The sequence below is a fragment of the Columba livia genome, chromosome 4 (genome assembly GCF_036013475.1).
Source record: "Columba livia isolate bColLiv1 breed racing homer chromosome 4, bColLiv1.pat.W.v2, whole genome shotgun sequence".
Classification (NCBI taxonomy): Eukaryota; Metazoa; Chordata; class Aves; order Columbiformes; family Columbidae; genus Columba; species Columba livia.
In genome coordinates, this window is record NC_088605.1 from 37,331,637 (window position 1) to 37,352,687 (window position 21,051).

At 39.1% G+C, this 21,051-nt stretch overlaps 1 protein-coding gene across 1 annotated transcript; it reads left to right on the forward strand.

Moving 5' to 3' along the window:
* Window positions 1-328: 328 nt before the first annotated feature.
* On the forward strand, window positions 329-20,185 carry AGA (aspartylglucosaminidase). The gene is made up of 9 exons (XM_065061309.1): window positions 329-572; window positions 1,873-2,026; window positions 2,683-2,795; window positions 9,621-9,733; window positions 10,756-10,870; window positions 12,869-12,944; window positions 13,877-13,984; window positions 16,124-16,257; window positions 17,098-20,185. Exons 1-9 carry the CDS (start codon window positions 428-430, stop codon window positions 17,196-17,198), a joined length of 1,059 nt encoding a protein of 352 aa, XP_064917381.1. The 5' UTR covers window positions 329-427; the 3' UTR covers window positions 17,199-20,185.
* Window positions 20,186-21,051: the final 866 nt, after the last annotated feature.

Genomic DNA, 21,051 nt, shown 5'->3' on the forward strand with positions numbered 1-21,051 from the left:
TCATGAGAATCTCTCGAGCACACACGGAGACTGCTTTTGAACGCACTTTATCTGCCGTTCCAGGCTGGCTCTGGGTCTCTTCTGGCACCCGCCACACAGCCCCGTCCCCACCACCGCGGCTCATCTCCAATACTGGTCACTTCATCGACAGACAGTGACCTCCGCACAAACAGGCCGGCTTCCACACACGCAGGGGCATACAATACACATAAAGTCTGTTTTAATATGCTCGGGGCCTTTGCTGGGAGGCATTTAGGATTTTCCTTGTCACAACAACGTTCCCTATGAGAACCTACAGCAGGCTCGGACAACTGCGGAACGACCAGCCCTCCCTGCCATGTCGTAATCGCTCCGCCGCGGCCGGGCCGCATGCGCCGCCGCAGCCCCTTGGTTGGTGGCGGCGCGGTGAGGGCCGGGCCGGTCGGCGATGGCGGCGGGACGCGGCGGCGGCTGGGGGTGGATGTTGGTTGTGCCTCTCTTGCTTGTCGCGCTGCAGTTGGCGGGCGGCGCCTCGGCCGGTGCCCTGCCTGTAGTCATCAACACCTGGGCGTTTAGGAAGGCGGCAGAGACAGGTGCCCCGGCGGGAGACCGGGCCGGGGGGGAACACAAGGCAGGGCAGTGCCGATCGCTCTGTCGCTCCTCCTGCTGAGGGGCCGGCGGCGGGCTCTGGGAGTCGACGTTGGCTTAAAAACAAAGTCTGAGCCATGACGGCGCTCATCTGTGGCAAGAAGAGGGGGGCTGGGACTTCGCTTCCGTTAAACGGCTCCGGCTGCAGCGGGCCCGGGCTGCCGCTCTCACGGGTCAGGCGAGCCACGGGCCCGGCAGCGGAGCGGCGGGAGGGGACTCTGCCTGTTGGGAAAGTGCCTGTGTCGGGTCTCCGGGGAGCTCGGCCCCAAACCGGGCCTGGGGCTGCCAGGTTACTTGCGCATGGGAAGAGGCCAAGCCCTTAAGCTGCTGTTTGCATTGATGGCGCTCTGTCGCTGAGCCGTGATGTTGCCTGTAAACATATGGTTTAACTTTAAATGGTGGGAAAAACGCGTTTAAAAAAAAATAATAAAAAGGACGAGGAGGTTATGAGCTGTGGAAAAGTTAAATTAAAAGCATTCTTTTGCTAATAATGGGGTCTGCACTCCTGTGGCTATTTCAATGGTGACTTGTTTTTTAATGGTACCCTTCTGAGATTGAGGAGGAGGAAGCAGGATTGTTGCTGTCAATGGCAGCGAGCTCAGGAATCCTGGAAAGTCTTGCCTGGGGTGCAACCTTGTGAAATGTCATAGGTGCGAAGCCTTCAGGCCCACTTTATTCAAGTCATGTCATTTGGCATGTCTCTAGTGTCTTACAAAACTGCACCACGAGCTAGATCCTAAAGAACAGAAGACTGAGGGTTGAACAGGAGAATGCAGAGTATTCTAATTCATATATACTTAATATACACATGAAGTATATATATTCATATATACTAATTTATTGTATATAGTTTCTACTTTCTTTTTTTTCTTATGTAGTTACTGATGTTGGCTTAGATCTTTTAGATCATTGTGTGTTCTAGGTATTTTATTCTGCAGCTGGACACTTAGTGTTCTCACATGAAGCTTTTGAGGGCTGCTTCTTACAAGTTTTTGTTTGTTTTTGAGTTAGAAGATTTGCTTTCCTCTCTCCCCACCACTCCCACTTAAAAGGCTTTAAACAAGCAATGATAAAATAATGGTTGGTTCTGGGCAGAGGAAGTTATTTAATACATAGAAGCTGTGATGATTGTTAGCAAATAACACCTTCCCAGTCATCTTCATCATGTTAATCTTTAAAACATTCTTTAAAGCAGTAGTGGAGACTGTTTTACCAGTGGCATTTAATTATTTGTGTTAATTACAGCTTGGAGAGTGTTGCAGTTGGGAGGTTCTGAGCTGGATGCGGTGGAGAGAGGCTGTGGTCAGTGTGAGATTGACCAATGCGATGGGAGCGTGGGATATGGAGGAAGCCCAGATGAAAGTGGAGAAACAACACTGGACGCAATGATTATGGATGGGTAAGAAAACTGCATGGAGAACAGAATAATTCCTGTAATTTTTAGTGCACTTTCATGTAAAGGTGGTTAGAGAGATCTTTTTGGTTTAGGGTAGACTGTGGGACAAGCTATATGTTAAGTTGTGGAATGAGGAAAAATCCTTATCTAAGGGGTGGAATAGTAACTAAGCAGGTTGTTATATTATAGAATCTTTACATGTAGTGCAATAATCCAGATGTAGATATAGCAGTTGCAAAGCAGATGGCTTGTAGCATTTTAAGCTTTTCCCTTTACATCCATTCCATAAGTATTTCACTTCTGGGGCGATTGTCTTCTATACTTTATTTACCATTTAAAGCTGTCCTGATGAAAAAGTAATTGCAAGTGTTTGGCTCATGTTGTGAGTTTATGTAACAAAGCAGTTACTCTACTGAAAATGTTATTGTAAATGGAGTTACAGTTAATTGAGCAACAACCCCATGCCTGTAAAGGCAAACAATATATGTATGAAGTTTTTCCCTACTAGTGTGATGCCATCTATCTATAGCATAGAACAATTAAAGCAATGTTTTAACAGAGCAACCTTTTTAATTTAGATGAGAACAGATTTTTGTCTAATAAAAAATGTACAAGTATTCTTGTATTTTTAATAAGTTTTATATATTTCTTATTTCCAGTAACACTATGGAAGTTGGGGCAGTTGCGGATCTCAGACATGTAAAAAATGCAATTGGTGTAGCGCGAAAGGTCATTGAATACACTAAGCATACATTGTTAGTGGGAGAGTCAGGTAATTATTCCTTTAACTGTTTCTAAGTCACACCCTCTTCTTAAAACACTTCCTGTTAAAATGGCAATATATTAATATTGGTAATATAGCTGGAAGTATTCTCTGGCAATAAAATGAATCTAGTCAAATAATTTAGAAGTGTTAGCTATGAATTAGATTTTATTCCGTTATTTGCACATAAAAAGAAAAATAAATACAATTTTATGGTCTTTCCACCAACTTAACTGCAAATATTGGCTTGTAATCCCAAGGCTTAGTTAATACCACTGATATCTAATGTATCAAAGATGGCTTGATACGAGACACTATAGAAGCTATTAGATGTAAATATTTAAAACCATGGAGTAACTTTGTGTAAGGAATAACAATTAATAGACACTACAGTTACATTTTAATATTTTAGTGTATATTGAGTAAGATTACTGTATTTCATAGTTTAAAAATACTAGTGATAGCTTGCTTCTTCCAAGCTCAGGATCAGATAGCTTGCTTCTTCTAAGCTCAGGATCAGAGCATCCCCACACGCAGGAAGGCAAGGAAGGGAGCCAAGAGACCTGCGTGGTTAAACAGGAATCTGTTGGGTATGCTCAGGCAGAAGAGGAGAGTTTACAGGTCATGGAAGCAGGGGCTGGCCACTTGGGAAGAATATAAGGCTGCTGTTAAAGGATGTAGGAAGGCAGCTAGGATAGCCAAGGCCTCCTTAGAATTAAACCTGGCAAAAGGGGTCAAGGACAGCAAAAAGAGCTTTTTCAAATACATAGCAGATAAAGCTAACACCAGAGGCAATGTAGGCCCACTGATGAATGGGGTGGATGCCCTGGTGGCAGAAGATACAGAGAAGGCAGAATTACTGAATGCCTTCTTTGTCTCTGTCTACTCTGCTGGAGGCTGTCCTGGGGAGCCCTGTATCCCTGAGACCCCGGATGAAGCCAGGTCAATGGAGGAGTTTGCTTTAGTTGATGAGGACTGGGTTAGGGAGCAATTAAATAGTCTGGACATCCATAAATCCATGGGTCCAGATGAGATGCACCCGCGGCTGCTGAGGGAGCTGGCTGAAGTCATTGGTGGACCGCTCTCCATCATCTTTGCCAAGTCTTGGGAAACGGGGAAGTGCCCGAGGATTGGAGGAAAGCAAATGTCACTCCAGTCTTCAAAAAGGGCAAGAAGGAGGACCCGGGTAATTACAGACGGGTCAGCTTCGCCTCCATCCCTGGGAAAGTAATGGAACGGCTTGTCCTTGGTGCCATCTCAAGGCATATCAAGGATAAGAGGGTTATTAGGGGCAGTCAGCATGGCTTTACCAAGGGTAAGTCATGCTTGACCAACCTCATAGCCTTTTATGAGAATGTAACAAGGTGGATGGATGATGGCAGAGCGGTGGATGTGGTCTACCTTGACTTCAGCAAAGCGTTTGACACAGTCTCCCATAGCATCCTAGTTGCTAAGTTGAGGAGGTGTGGTCTAGACAATAGAGTAGTGAGGTGGGTTGCAAATTGGCTTAAGGAGAGAAGCCAGAGAGTGGTAGTCAGTGGTGTGGAGTCTAGTTGGATGCCAGTATCTAGTGTAGTGCCTCAGGGGTAGGTACGGGGGCCAATATTATTCAATATATTCATTAACAATTTAAATGAGGGAATTGAGTGTACTATCAGCAGGTTTGCTGATGACACTAAGCTGGGAGGAGTGGCTGACGCGCCAGAAGGCTGTGCTGCCATCCAGCGGGACCTGGACAGGCTGGAGAGTTGGGTGGGGAATAACCTGATGAAATTTAACAAGGGAAAGTGTAGAGTCCTGCATCTGGGCAGGAACAACCCCAGGTTCCAGTACAGGCTGGGGAATGACCTATTAGAAAGCAGTGTAGGGGAAAGGGACCTGGGGGTCCTGGTGGACAGCAGGATGACCATGAGCCAGCACTGTGCCCTTGTGGCCAGGAAGGCCAATGGCATCCTGGGGTGTATTAGAAGGGGGGTGGTTAGTAGATCGAGAGAACTTCTCCTTCCCCTCTACTCCGCCCTGGTGAGACCCCATCTGGAGTATTGTGTCTGGAGTATTGTAGGCCCGTCAGTTCAAGAAGGACAGGGCACTGCTGGAGAGAGTCCAGCGTAGGGCAACCAAGATGATTAAGGGAGTGGAGCACCTCCCTTATGAGGAAAGACTGAGGGAGCTGGGTCTCTTTAGTTTGGAGAAGAAGAGACTAAGGGGGGACCTTATTAATGTCTATAAGTATATAAAAGGTGAGTGCCACAAGGACAGAGCCAGGCTTTTCTCGGTGGCAAACAATGATAGGACAAGGGGTAGTGGGATCAAGCTGGAACACCAGAGGTTCCACTTAAATTTGAGAAGAAACTTCTTCACAGTGAGGGTGACAGAGCACTGGAACAGGCTGCCCAGGGAGGTTGTGGAGTCTCCTTCCCTGGAGACATTCAAAACCCACCTGGACGTGTTCCTGTGTGACCTCACCTAGGCGTTCCTGCTCCAGCAGGGGGATTGGACTAGATGATCTTTTGAGGTCCCTTCCAATCCCAAACATACTGTGATACTGTGAATATAAAAAATTACATTATGTGTTGCACTCCTAGGCACAACCAGAGAGTGATAGCAAACTGGAGGAATAGTTGAGCTTTTAAAACACGAGCTGCTACTGTTAGAATAGTACTGGTTTCAAAAGAGATATAGATTCCAGCGAGGTATATGAGTAGTGAGTGGAAGGTTACTTGGCTCACACACAGTTAAGGACTTTTTAAATGTATGTGTGTGTTCAGAAAGAAATGTGGAGATAGTGTGGAAATTGACATCTGAGCATTAAGGGTGAGTCAAGTGCTTTGAAATTGATAAGAAAAGATAAAATATTCTTGAAGGAATTAATGTGTACAGAATGACAGAGAAATAAGTGCAGCAGCACTTTTTGATGGAGTAAAATAGGGCAATAGAGGGAGGTGAGGACAGTGTTTGACAGAAGGTCTGAAAAGAGAGATAGATTTGCAGATTCTGTTTAATTCGAGCAGTTGGCCATGATGAGGTTAAAAGTGGCTTTGATAAAAAAGACTTCACAGGTGGTACTGAAAAAGAAATTGGTCAGATGTTAAGTAGAGGAGGAGGAAATGCACATAATACTCCTTTCCCCATCATTGACAGTTATCAAAATATTTTTAACTTATGATTGGTAGAATAAGTAGAAAAGATAAGGAAAAATGAAGAAATGCAAGAGTTAAAGTGCTGATTTAAAATATGTTTTCCAGTCTAAGAAGATAGCTCTTTGCATAATGCAGTCATGTGGACAAAGCTGTTATGCTTAGTCCTTGCTGTCTGTGAGAACTCCCTCATGAGAAACTGTCTAGCAGTGGTGGTGAAAGAAAGTCAGGAATGCTGAAGATATATCTGAGTAAAATTTTGAGACGGTGATAAATGTTAGTGAATGAATCAAAGCAGTGGAGAAATTGAGAAAGAATAGTATTTCTTGTGAAATAATGCATTTTTGTGGAAATAGGAACTTGGATGAAGGAAACTGTAGCTGTCTTTACCAGGTGAAGATTGATTAAGAGAAGATAGAGCTATGGCTTCAGAGGAGTATAGTTGAACCTGCAAAAAAGCACAAAATCATAGTTTGTTTTCTAAATAAAAATATTTACATTTTCACCAGAAAAGCAAGTTAAAATAGAACAACCTTTTAATCTAAATGTGTATAATGTCTGCAGGCTTTTAAAATTCAGGATGCAATATTGCTGAGGTTATTCTTCATTTTTTAACTCATAACAAAACTGCACTTTTATTTGAACATATTCAGTGGTATAATCCAGGAAAGTCTGCCTGTCTCCTAAAATTTCATTTCTATGAGTGGTGGACAGTAGAGAGGAGGAAGCAAGCTGTGGCATGCATTAATTTTTTGTATTGATCATTTAAAAATGTGTGAGCAGTCCATTGATCCTTGCAGTAAAGTTTTAATGAAAGTAACATGAATTTTTTGTTTTCACTGTTAAAAACACTGACAGAATCTGTTAGTGTCATGACACCTGAATAGTCTTCACAGTTCTGTTTACTTTGACTCAAAAAGTTCAAGCTTAGGTATTTTAAGGGCTTTGCTACACAGAGAACTTAAGGAAGAGGATGTATTATAGAATCACAGGATGCTTGAGGTTGGTAGGGGCTTGAGGTCTTCTGGCTCAACTCCCCTGCAGAAGTAGGGTGACCTAGAGCTGATTGCCCAGAACCGTGTCCGAATGGATTTTGAATATCTCTAAGGAAGGAGACCTTATAATATCTGGGCAACTTGGTTATCCTTCTAATTGCTTTTGACATTCCTTGCCAGATTCAACTTCAGGTGGGCTTTGGCTTTCCTAACCTCATATCTACACGCTCAGACAGTGTCTCTATATTCCTCCCAGATTACCTGTCCTGCTTCCACCTTCTGTATACTTCCCTTTTATGTCTGAGTTTGCCAGGAGCTCCTTGTTTATCCATGTAAGCCTCTTGGCTTTTCTGCCTGGCTTCCTACTCATTGGGATAGAGTGCTGTTGAGCTTGGAGGAGATGATTCTTGAGTATCAGCCAGCTTTCTCAGACCCCTCTTCTGTCCAGATCTCATGGGACTTTTTTTAAGCAGATCCCTGCAGAGGCCAAATTCTGTTCTCCTGAAGACCAGGCTTGCAATTTTGCCTCTTGCCCTCTTCCCCCTCTCCCGATTCTAAACCCCACCATATCATGATCAGTGCAGCAAAGGCTGCCTTCAACCTTCACAGCCCCAAGGAGCCCTTCTTTGTAAGTATGAGGTCCAGCAGAGCAGCTCTCCTCATTGGTGCTTCTGTTACTTGTGTCAGGAAGTTGTCATTGATGCTCTTTAGAAACAACCTGGATTGCTTACCCCTGCTGTGTTGCCCTTCAGCACATCTTCTTATTAAAATAGCCATGCCTCCGATTATTGATAAAAGAACTGGTAGCCTTCTGATATAAAAAATAAAAATGTCTGGTAGTGTGAGTCAGCAGGTTCTAAGTCCAAAAATGAAAAGTTGTCTCAGAGGCTGTGAACACTGAAATAATTATTCAGTGAACAAAATCATTCAAATTTGATAACTTTTGAAGTCTGAAGTCATATTGTTGTGTCATTTTCACCTGGTAAATTAAAATTTAACAAATTGCATTATTTTACCTCTCCTTCCCCCTTCCCCCCCCAAAAAAAAAAAAAATGCAAAAAGAGGCTTTGAGGATAATTCAGATTGGGGAAGTGAAGAAATTGTTGTATCATATTGCATGAGGTAGCTGATCCTGTGAGTTATATGTGAACAGTTTTTAGCTAATTGCAAACTATGATGAAAGCTTCAGCCATCCTCAGAAGAGGATGACACTGTGGTGGTGATAAAATCTGTCTTGAACAAAAAAAAGTCATGCAAGTCAAGGCTGGTGTCTTCTTTGACTCTTGCTGTTGTAGATGTAAGCCAGAATATAACCAAAGCTAGTGTGTTTTTACAGCTAAGGTTTATAATGACATTAGTGTACATAGGAATGAGTTGGTGTAGCTTTTGTTGAACAGATAACCACAGTGATCGGTTCTTGCAGTTGTAAAAGAGCTGCATTTTACATTCATTGCTTAATTTCTTTAGGAAAGGTCATAGAAAACTGGCAATAAAGGCCCTGTATACCAGTGTAGAATGAGTCTGATGGGGGAAATTCAGTGCAGAATGATTACAAACGAGGAAAAAAAGAATAATTTTGGTTATCATCTGCCAAGATGATAATAGATAGGAAAGATTCTGACCTTTTTGACCTAGACCAGCAATCCAAGTAAAAAGTTGAGAGAGTAAAAATGACCAACTCTGCTTCCTGGAATAGAAACAAAGCTTCAAAAGTCATGAAAGAATGACTGGCAAACATGAACAAGCACAATTTTACCTTAAAACAAAAAACCTGCCTATTTGTTCTAAAAGCTGGAAATAAAATATCTGTTTAATTGAAGCTGTCAATTTTATTTTGCTCTGAGCACAAAGAGACTTGAATTGTGTCAGTTTTTAGGACAAACACAGAAAACTGTCCAAAAATAATTGAAGGCTTTTCTTAGTTCTTGGACTGGAGAAGCTTGTTCAGCTGTGTATTGTAGTGACATTATTATCCAGAATTGGTAATATAAATTGTTCAAGCATCTGAGTCTAGCAACAGTATCTGTTACTAAGTAATATCAAAGGTATCTACAACTAAAAGACTGAAGAACAGTTGATCTTTTTTTCTTTTCCCTTTCTCTAACTGTAAAAGCCATTCTTAGAACTGTATCATTTTTTCATCGCTTGTGTTGGTATTTCTTTTGCTCCCTTGATGCATAGTGCATTAATTTTCAAAACAAGGAAACAGTCACTTTTAAAGCTGCAAGGAAAAAGTATCATATGGTGTAAGCTGGTGGATTGATTTCTGCTAGTGTCAGTGTTTTAGTGGTAAATGTTGTGCTACATTGTTACTTAGATTTCATGAAAGACTAGCTTTTTAAGGGAAATTTATTTGTATCATTTATTTAAATATTTTTTGACACACACAGCCCAGGCCACTCTTGCTCCAGGTTATTTGTGTCCATTTGATTAACAGAGTTGAATTGGTTTCTCTTTCAATGCTGCAACTTACATGTGTTAACATAGTGAATTGGGGAAATTTGATATGGCCAGTGAAGGGAGAGTTTGTTGTTGCAGTTGTACATCACTATAATGGCTGATACTGCTCTCTGAAGACGTATTTCTCACCTCCACAGAAAATACAGAGTTTCATGATTTCTAGATAACATTACATTAATGCATTATCTTATAATGTATAAAAAATTAAATAAATTGTTTTGGGTTTGTTGTTGCTTTTCAAGCCTCCCTGTTTGCTGTAAAAATGGGGTTTCCATATGAAGATTTAACTACCCAAGAATCTCTTTCGGTGTATTCAAAGTGGCTCGGTCAAGACTGTCAGCCAAACTACTGGAAGGTACAGTGCAGTGGTTGTGGTGACAGGAGGGGTTAGAAAGTCAGTAATGCAGCATTGCCTCTTCCTTTCAGCTTATGTTGAAGTTGTGCTTTCCATGTAAAGGAAAAAAAAGTTTTACTTATTAAACAGGACAAATGTGGAATTACCAAGCATTTGGTAGAATCAGGAAGAGTATGTGTCTAGCTCTTATTTCGTAGATCCTGTTGGTTTTTATGTTGCTGCAGTAGTGTTTTTGTATAATTTTTTTTTTATTACCTCTATATTTGGACAGGACTTCTTCAACTAAACAAAATAGCGTATGTATTTTTTGATGCATGTATAAATTTCTGAAACAAAATCTTACAGTAGCAATTAAGGTCCTTAAATAGGCTTTACGCAGACCTGTGGACACATCAGGTTAGTGCAGCTGTCCGTGTTAAACTTACCTGTTATGTTGAGGTTGGTTTGTTGGGGTTTTTTGTTTGGTTTGGGATTGGTGTTGCAGATTTCTATATGTCTGTACACTGTGTTCATTGTTTCTGGGATATGAAATGCTGCATTGCTGAACCATTTTAATTCAATACAAATTCTGTTTTTCAGTTGGGAAAATATCTTGACTATGATATGTACTTGACAATAATATCTTGGCTTGGCATTAATAAAACAATCTCAGTTCCTCTGGTGTTTTTTTTTAGCTTGAAAATTTGTTTTGCTGAAGAATAAGTTGGGTTGCATTTTTTTGAGTTGTTTTCCTGTTTGTTTGTTTCTGTTTGTTTTGTTGTTTTGTTTTTTAACAGTCATTTGAGCAAAGGAGAATAATTTAAATAACATAACTTTATAGTAGAAAGAACTTTTTACCACATAGTATCAGAATTCAGTCTTTATTCTTTAAGCAAAACAACTTGCAGGGTTTCAGTACAGCTGTATAATTTAAGTATTAGGCATCTGATACCTGTGTAGTAGATTATAGATATTGATTGTAGTATTTTTAAATGTATCTGTCACGAAGCATATTATTCATGCAAATAAAAAAATAATTACAGAATGTGGTACCAGACTCTTCAAAATCCTGTGGACCATACAAACGGCCTGAAAACGTAACTTCTAAAGCAGAACAGACCATCTCAGAAAGAAGTGTTCATAATCATGATACAATTGGTAACAACTTTTCATAACTCTGATGCTGATTTTTTTCCTCATTCTCCTATAGATTAAATCATACCGAGTTTAAAGGAAAATATTTAATATAGACATTATTTCCTATTTATAGTGTTTTCAAGATTGTGTTACTTATGTGTTAGGATGGAGTGCCTAAGAGTAGGATTTGTTGGCTTGTTTTTCCAGTTCACTGGCTGCACAACCCCTTGCTGCATTTTTTTCCCTTAGCTGTTTTGTTCATTGCCCTACTGCTTTTTCCCTCAGATAGCTGCCCAAGTAATTATGCCAAGGTATGTATGCTTAGAAAACTGATCAGGGTTAAAAATAATTCTTTTTATCTTGATTATGGTTATCTTAGGTCAAATCTCCCCTGTAGCTGTCAGACCAACTTAAAAGACTTTGTGGTGCTGGAAGACATGAGTAAACAGTGAAGTCTTATTGCCAAGCAAAAGCCATGTTTGTCAAACAGTCCTTAACCTAATAAAATAAAGCTTGCTTTTATTTTTCTTCTGTTCTGGCTTTTGACTAAATCAATAAATTTTTACAGAAACTAATATTCTTAAAACAGGTTAGCAGTAGTAGTCCCAGAGACTTCTGATTGCTTATTACTGAGGTCTGTTAATTGCTAAGCTCATAAGCTGATTAATGAGCAGATCAGACAAAGGACTGGAGCAGTTACAGATTCATGTCTTTCAAAGCTTTATACTTTGTAGTCTTGAAAATTGTCCTTTTTGGTTTAGTCTGGATTTTTCTCAGTTGAGCAATTCAGAACATTCGGCCTGACAATGTTTGCAATACTGAGAATTAAGAAGTTGTTTCAAGTGTGAATACTTTTTCTTTGCTTCCAGTCCACCCGACTAATAACCAATTAATGTTCTACAGAAGTCAGGCAACCTACCCAATTCTTAAGTTGGTAGGTAGCTTTCTCTACTGGAATATACAGTCTTCAGTATGTGCTAGAAAACTCAGAAATTGTGGAATGTCAGGATGAAAGGGGCAATCTGCTAAATATAGTTCAGGAATTGATGTGTCATTAAGTAGTCCTGAGCTGTTTTGTACTAAATGATGGTGCTTGCATTTGTATTTCAAGTTCTTCCACCCTGTTGTTTTATACATGAAATGCCACCTTGACTACCACATTTCAAGAGGAGTCTTAATTGAGAAAGCATTTAGGAAGTTGGTAGGAACGGATGCCCTTCCAGTCTTTTTGCAGAGGCATAGAGTCAATGCCTTCAAGCTTTTATCTTCTACTGGTTGGGAAACTTTTCTATGAGAAGGAGTTACTGCTTGGTGAGATCAGAGAATCAAAACTCAACTCTTTGAATTCTGCTTCTTGGCTCTCACTTTGTACTGGAGTTGGCCAGCAGCAATTTTTGCCCTATCATAAAGAGGTGAAGTCTTGGTCTATGGAGAAACAGCTGATCCCAAATCCTGTTCCAAGTGGCAATCTAAACTTCTCTAAAATGAGGCAGTGTCTTCCTTGTCAGCACAAAATTAGTGAGGGGTAGGCTTATTCACACATGTGATTGCCTGTCATGTAATTTTTGTTACTTCAGTAGGCAGTATTTCACCTGCCAACTTTCAGTTCACTTTTCTGACTTCTTTTTAATCTCCCTAAAGCATGATTTTTGATTTCTAGACTCTGTTCTGATGGTACTGGTGCAGGATGTGGTGTCACCATGTACTTGTTCTCTACTGGTTAACATTGGTGTATAGCAGCAGAGAGTGGCTGCCTGGGAAGCAGTGCCATACACCTCTAAACAATGTGGCACTCACTGTTCTAGATTCCATTATGTGCTTTTGTAATACATCCAAAAAGCTTCCAAATGTGTTTTTTAAATAGCTTGTTTTCTATAAGAGTATGACTTTTCTGTATTTCAGGGTATCAGTAGTTCGAATAGTCTGGGTATTGTGGTTCTGTTTCATAATGAGAGTGTCAATTTAATAAATCTATTAGGAATGTTTCTGAATGTGTTTCATCCCTGTTGAAAATTTTAGGTATGGTTGTAATCGGTAGGAGCGGAACTGTTGCTTCTGGGACATCTACTAATGGTGCAGTCCATAAAATTCCAGGGTTAGTATTTCCGGTTTTGCAAAAAAGCTTTTTTCCCACCTCATTTCCTATGTTAAGCCAATCTAAAGGTTTTATGTTTTAGACTGTGGTGATCATAAAATGGCCTTATTTATTTCAGGGCACTGCCATAAATCCTAATACTGAGAAACTGATTCAGTTGCAAGATAATTTGTGTGTGTTTGAGAGAATGCTTGTTTTTCAGCTGCCTTAATTCACAATACAGAAATACAAACAACTGGCACAGTTGTGAGACAGCTTGCAAGGCAAGGCACCAGACACCGAGAAGTGTTTTGGAGAGGTGCACAATTTCCAAAGAAATGTACACAGAATCACAGCCCTAGGCCTGTGTTTTGTCTTTGAGATTTTTTTCTGCCCAGTTAGGAATCTTGTCTGTCAACCAAGTCAGACAATTTCTGGATTTAGCAACAAGTTATTGAACATACTAATGTCCCTAGCTGCTTACTGTTGCCCACTGGCTAAACCTTATTGCCCTAACTATAGCCAGTATAATAACAAACAGTTGTGCATTGGAGGTGGGTTAAGCCACAGGTCAGTCAGGTTATCACAGATCACTTTTATGAGTAGTTTTAAAGCAAGATTTCTGACTGCAATGGTGTGACCTCTTTACCTGTTCTGTTCTCCTGTGAGTTTAACGCTAACCCAGCTGGAGGCAGGAAGGTTGACAAAGTTAAAAGTGTGTCCAAGTCGTAAGAACTTGCCAATATCAGGCCAAGAGCTACTACACTAATGCAATCCCACTGGAATTACTAAATTATAGTTTTTTGATAGTTTCAACTTTGATGGGTTTTTTTGTTTTCATTTTGTTTTTTTTTTTGGTTTTTTTTTGTTTGTTTTGTGGGGGGTTTTTTGTGTGTGTGGTTTTTTTTTGTTTTGCTTTGTTTTGTTGATTTTTTCTTCATTGTTCACTACAGCCGTGTAGGAGATTCTCCAATAGCTGGAGCAGGATCCTATGCAGATAGTACAGCTGGAGGAGCTGCAGCCACTGGGGATGGTGACGTCATGATGCGTTTCTTACCCAGGTTTGTCCTTAGGGCAGACTTTGCTAGCTTTTTCTAGCAAAATGTGAACTCGGCAAATGAAGTAATTGATTAAAAAGACAGCCTGATTTACTGGCTGCTGAAGTGGGAGGAAAGGAAGGAATGGAAGGTGAAAGAACACTAGCAAAATCAAATCACCCTTATGATCTGTTTTAAAAGAAGTGACTTCTTAAATATCTTGATGACAGATCCCCTTAATACTGCCATGTTGTGAGCAAACAGGCAGCAGGTAATGAGTATGTTCCCAATTCCCAACCAGCATGCTTTTTAACAGAACTGATTAGCTTTCTCCTCCAGAGTGTTTTGATGTGCGGGAAAAAGTGTTATAAATTGTAGAAAGGATGAGGGCCAAGTCTCAGATTACTCAGGAGGGTGGGAAGGTGTCACTGTAACAGCCCTATGTCATTTCATCTAATCTGAAACTGGAAGAGATGTTTTAGTGCTGTTGTCATGGTTCCATAACCCGTGTAAAATATGGCTGTTTTCATCACTAAGTCTTGACAGTCATTTTTGTGGGTTGGTCTCGATAGGAATGAGTTATGGAAGTCTGTGCTGAATATAATGGGCACTGATGCTTGAAGGAAGATATAGCAGTGGCCTTCATATTACTCGGGTGCTTTTCCTGAAACTCTGGCAGTTATGAATTCCTGCAAGCTGTTGCATATTTACAAATGTCCTCAATGAGTTTCAAGCTGTTCCAAGCCAGGCTTCAAATAAAAGGCAATTGACAACTTCATGAATTATCCTGAGGTATTAGATACCAACAGTAGTCGTGAGTGGAGCTCTACTATGAGGTTAATCAATAAAAGCTTACATTACAGTCTAGTAGCCTGAAGGATTTGGCTGTAATGCTTAAAACATTTTATGTTGGTACCACCGGGTTTTAGAAAACTCAGACGAGGTGGTTAATCACAGATTCCTTGTAGAAGCAGATCTTTTCTAATTCCGTGTTATTTAGATATTCCCACATGAAAACAAAGAACAGAATTGACCTGCTAGAAGTGAAGGAAGCGTCAAATAAAGGGCAAAATTGCTCACATTTTCTGCCTACCTTCTTTGAGATAGTAGCATCTTACTGAGATTTTGATTAGTGAAGAGACCCCTGTGAAATATAGCTTTCTATTCAGTTATCTTTAGATAACTTGAACCTAATTGATTGTTTAAATAAATCAAAGATAACAGGAACTCTCAAATGCAAGGAAAGTTCTCTTCAGCAGTACTTTGATAAGATATATAGTTAACGCTATCTGTAGATGAGTCTTAGTGTAACAAGAATTGGTCTTGGTATATCCGTCTTTCATCAAGACAAAATCTAGTGTGGTTTACTTGTAAGTTATGCGTTATCTTTTAATCTTCAGGTTCTGAAAGAAACTGACAACAAAAGTAATTTTTTTGCCTCTGAGGACATTTTGGAAATGCAACTGATTCATGTCAAGCTCATATAGTCATTTGTCTAATGATACTGTAGATACAAAGGAAGTTTATGTTGATTACTCTTGCATTTAGAGTAAGAGGTTTTTTTTTATCTTGGCTTTCAAAAAATTTGAAATTGGCTCAAAGCTGTAATCGAAACATTGCACCTTCATATTAATGAAATAAAGAAAATATGTCAATTTCGAGGCTTTCAGAAAGTTTTTTCTGAAAGATTTTTTAATGCTTACTGAAATCAATAATTATCAGTAATGTAATATCAGAGGTTAACTTTCTTCAAAACATCTTGATGTGGGCCTTTTTGAAAACTAGTAATAAATTCTAATGTCAAACTTAATCAGGCAATGAAAAATAAAAGCCAATAACTCTCTAACTGCTTCTTCAGTTCTTCAGCTGATCTGTTGCTTAGCCTCTTTTACTTCCACATGATCAGAGAGTTCTCCCAGGCTTGGTCCTGCCTTAGAATGATAGATGGCAAAGATGACATCTTGCAGTCCCTTTCAGTCCTGTTTCTAATTACTTTTGTAGAACTTGAGTTAAAATGGCCAATATGAAGTTTGGCTAAAGATTATTTATCATGTGTTTCCATTATGCAAAGAAATCAAAGTTTGTCAATGATATTTTAGAATATATAACCTGAGTATGGCTGTCTGGGTGTGGGGTTGTTTGTTTGTTTGTTTGTTTTTTCAGCTATCTAGCTGTGGAGTATATGAGGATGGGCATAGACCCAGCAGTAGCCTGTCAGAAAGTTATTTCCAGAATCCAGAAGTATGCCCCGAATTTCTTTGGCGCTGTAATATGTGCCAATACAACTGGAAGTTATGGTATGTATTTTGCTTAATAGACAAAGTTTGTTGACCCTACCTAGGTCACAGAAGTACAAAACTGAAGGTGAATTTTAAAGCAGAAGTCTTTAATTATTCTTTGAACACTGCAGCGAAACTGGCCGTTCATGATATCAAGTGCTGGTTAGCAGGGCAACTGTGTCCTAGTGTGGACTTGAGATATTTTAATTTTTCCTCTGCATTTTGATGTCTTAGACTTCTGCAAAATGTATGCAAGTCTTAATGAAAATCAAAAATATTTACAACCTTCATGTGTTTTCCTGGGCTGTGTATGATTAATTTGAAGTTTTAAAAGAAGAATGCTTATGCCTTCCCTAGATAGAGCACAAGGCAGGGAGAATGTGACTGTTAAGCATAGCTTCAAAGTAATCCAAGATCAGTCATTGTGCCAGGCATCTCATTAGTGAACTCTTAGATCAGTAGGAAATGCAATTTGCTAATCAACATGGCTTATTTAGTTAGACTGCTTATTGCTGTTCTTTGATCTCTTATTTCCCATAGTTCTGTGTTTAAGAGATTAGTATTGGAGGAACTCATTAAGTTAATCAGGATTGAAAGAGAGAGAGAGATTTTCCTAACTTACATTACTGTATTGAATTGTATTATAAGGGCATTAATTGCACTACAGCAGTCAGTAGCACTGTATTTTTACTTAAAAATTAAATACTTTGAAGATGTCTTGGATTAAACAGATTGTAAAATAATAATTACTCCATGGTAGTAGAATTAGTAACTGGGTCTTCAGGTGATAAAGTATAATGACAAAGACTAATACTAAACGTAGCAAATTATACCTTTTTCTTTTTCTTTCTCTCCTAGGTGCTGCATGTAATAAAATTCCAGGATTCACTCAGTTTCACTTCATGGTTTCTAGCCCTTTGCTAAGTCAGCCAACTGAGCAAGTAGTAGATTGTATTTAATTTCTTTTTGTCCTATTATACTAGCATCTAAACTTAAGAGGAGGAAAGTGCTAAGGTTCCCAAGGTGTTACTGTTTTAAATGGTTGTTCATTTTCACTGTTGCATAATCATGCAGACCAAGTGCAAAGGTATGTTGATGGTGCAGCTACTACTTCACTGTTTTTAATATCTTCTACTTCATTATGGCTTTGTGTAGTGCAACTAAACTTAATCTGTGGTTTCCTAACCTATTTATTTTGGTAATTTATTTCTAAATGATTGTAGACTGGTGCTGTAATCTAGGGCAGAGGTGTCAAACTCATTTTCACCAGGGGCCACATCAGCCTCGCGGTTGCCGTCAAAGGGACGAATGTCATTTTAGGACTGTACACCAGATCTAGAGCAAGATTTAAAAAACTGACTTGATGTACTTCGAGGGAAGTGAACATAGTTGCAAGAATATAGTTAGTCCTGACACTTTGACAGTTAGCATAGGCAACTCTGTTTAAAATCTTCATCTAAGTGAAATGGCTGAAACTGATGTGCTTCACTACTGAGGTCTTTTAAGTAACAAATTTAGTAGGCATTACCTTAAAGTCCAGCTCAATTCTTAAACTTTTGAAAACCTGACAATCAAACTGTGGTTCTAAATACTACAAAAAGTTCCGTTGTATATTTACTTCCAAGGAATGCCAAGTTTCACCTGCTTTTTGGGGAAAGTAGAGCTTTGGTCACTTGAGAGAAGAAAAATAAATACAAACACCTACTTTCAAAGCGAGCTTATAAAGTGATCAGGTGGTCATATGCATGCGAAGAGACTCAGCATATAATGGCTATTCTAGTCTGTCTGTTTTCATAAGAACTAAGTAGCCAAAAGTGAAGAATATATTTGGCAGATATCTGGAATAAAGGGCGGGGAGTGGGAGAGGCTCTGCCTCTACATGTGGTACTTATTCTGAGAATATTTAATTGTCCTTCTAAGATTTAGTCCAGGTTTTCTTTTCTCTGGAAAAGAAAATCGTGTGCAAATGCTGATAAACAAGGAAAGGGAGTTGAAGAGTAACTGAGAAGATTTCATAGTTTTAATTTAGGGATAAGGATGATCTCTTTGTGGATGCTTCTAACTTGTTTCACAGCAGAGGAATACATTTGAATAGAGGGGACATCCAAACATCCTTGGTAGTACAAGCCTTCACGGAGTATTGTGTTGACTCTAACTGGATATGAAGACAGGTGGAAATCTTTCTGTGACCTTTTTTCTGTAGCAGAAGTAATGAATCTTAATCACAGTGATTTCCTTGTCACTAATATGCTGTGTGCTTGCCCTTCCCTGTAGCACATTTACTTCTGCAAAGGAGCAGTTGCATACAGAGATCATGACAGTTACCTACAGCTGGTTTTGTCACTTTCTGTGTCTAGAGTGTAATAAAAGTTCAGCATCTTGAGGATTGTTCTATAGTATTTGAAGAGCTGTTAGATCACCTTCTTAACTTTGTGGCTTGCTGATCATTTGATTGAATATTTTCTAAATTTGAGCCAGGAAAAGTTAAAAGGGGGGAGTGAGTAAAATGAGGATGTTTTATCATAAACACTTTATTCTTTGCTTACTTGAATAAAATCATTGGGTAATAAAAGCAGACCTTAATCTATCATTTATATATATATATATGTATGTTGCTTGTGTACTGTGCCTTACAATAATTGTTGCTTTATGTTCCAAGTTGATATCTTTAAAAGCTGGAAAAAAACATTCAAACTAGAATAGCCATCTTTAATGGTCTGCTGATGAACTTCATCAACAAAGTCATTTATTTGGAGGATTCACTTTGGTCACTGGATCTTTAGAGCACCTTGTAGCACAGAGTTCACTATAGGCCATAGCAAGCTTTAGTCAAAGAAGCTCTTACTGAATGTATCTGTAGTGGTTTGAGATAAGTTTTCTGCCTGTTCTATGTACAACCTTTCTGCCATGGTTGCTGTATCTTCAGATAACTAAGCAGTCAAGTGCAAATAGCTTAATAAAATCCCAATTATTGTTACTTTGAAGATAGCATTGTGGCTTGTCAACATAGAAGGTTCAGTACTGGCAGCTGGGTGGTAACATCTCAGACTGCTGAAGCTGAGTCCACCAGGATTCATTTTTGTGAGAGGTTGGTACATCCATGCCTTGCTTTCTAGTGTCCTTATGCCACTCTGTGCTAGCTAGAGGTACCTTGAAGTCACTGTTACAATTTTAACTTACTGCATAATCAGCTCTTCTATACATAAACTTGTCTCTGTAAGATATATGTACTAATACATATGGTTTAATAAAATAGGTTGATTTGTCATGCTGAATTAGTTATCATAAATGAAAGGGTTAGTCTGTGTAAATTAATGTAATATATTGATAATTTGGCAGTATATTAAATTATAATATTGATAAATGTGCCGCTCAGATGTTATGGACAGAATTCTCAATTAAAAAAAAAAAATTTGCTTAATGTTTTGTCTTTAAAATATTTCTTTAAAGGTTGATAGTAGTAGTCCTGCTCTCTTGTGCTTAGCAGACACATGATTTTTTTTAAGAAAGTTTTTTACAAGTACAAACTCTTGCCCAAAGTAAGCAAAACCTCTATGACAGTTGCTGCTGTGGTTGAAAAAAAAAATAAGTCATTGATAGTGATTTCAAGGAACTTTCTATTTTTAAGGTTTTACTTCTGAACTTTTACTACAAATTGGAGGAAAAAACCTACACAGAATATGAATGTTTACAAGTTAGTGGCACAGTTCAATGTATCCTGTATGTAAAGTTGTGGGGGGTTTTTAAAGCTAACTGTGTTTTAAGTTCATTATCTTCTAGCTAGCCTGCTTTTTTCTATTTCTAAAACTTCTTACCAAATTGTCGCTTCATCCATTGTAGACAGAAACAGAATCTTAGCTCAATTATCTGAATAATAAAGCCAACTGTAGCTTGTTTTTGCATGACACTGAATTGTTCTTTAATAAAGCAGTCTATATGAACCCTGGCAATGTCATGTATGTACTTATTGAAGAACACTTTGTTGTTTGGGTTCAGTTATCTCATGACTGTTATAACTCTTCAACAACTGTGTGCATCCTTGTTCAGAAACACAGAATATGTGTAGGATTTCAGTGCTGTTATCTGTAGTCTGTGTGTGTGAGGAAACATGAGTGATACAGGTAAATTTACTCTAGCTCTCATATACAACTGGTATGTTATACATTAATCACTGAACTACAAGTGTTCTCACTAGGGGGTCTGTTCATTCCTGTTCCATTAAATTTACAGCAAAAGAACATTACTGGCATGTCTGTGGAGCAGAGGTGGCAGAATCTCAGGATTCTGTGACTAGTTTTGTTATTACTGTTGAAGCTGAGCCAGGCAGCAAGCATTTTTAGATGCTTGTGCATTTAACAAAATCATCTGTGTTTTCATGCTCTTCATGCTCTTCTTTTTTTCCCCACCACAGCTGGAACCCACACAGGTAAATACAGCTGCTGGTCCAGTGTTCTCTTGGTGTGATTAGCTGATCTGTTTACAGTGACAAGTGGTGGTCTGTGAAATAAAAGCAATAGCAACTTCACAGTGTGCTGTTTTTTCAGGGAATTCCTGGTTCTGGTGACTTTTTTGTTTGGTCCTAATAGGATAGGGAAAAATCTTCTAAATAAAAGGTTTTTATTATACATTTTCCAGGTAGAGCTTTACAAAAACAATTGTGTTGTAAATGTCAGGGATTTTTTTATTGGTTAAAAAAGGTGACTTCAAAGCTCTGCATGGATAAAAACATTTATGTGTTAGATGAATGGGAAGTTTGTTGTTTTCACCCTTTGGATACTTTCCAGGCCAACTCCAGGATATATTTCAGTTCTA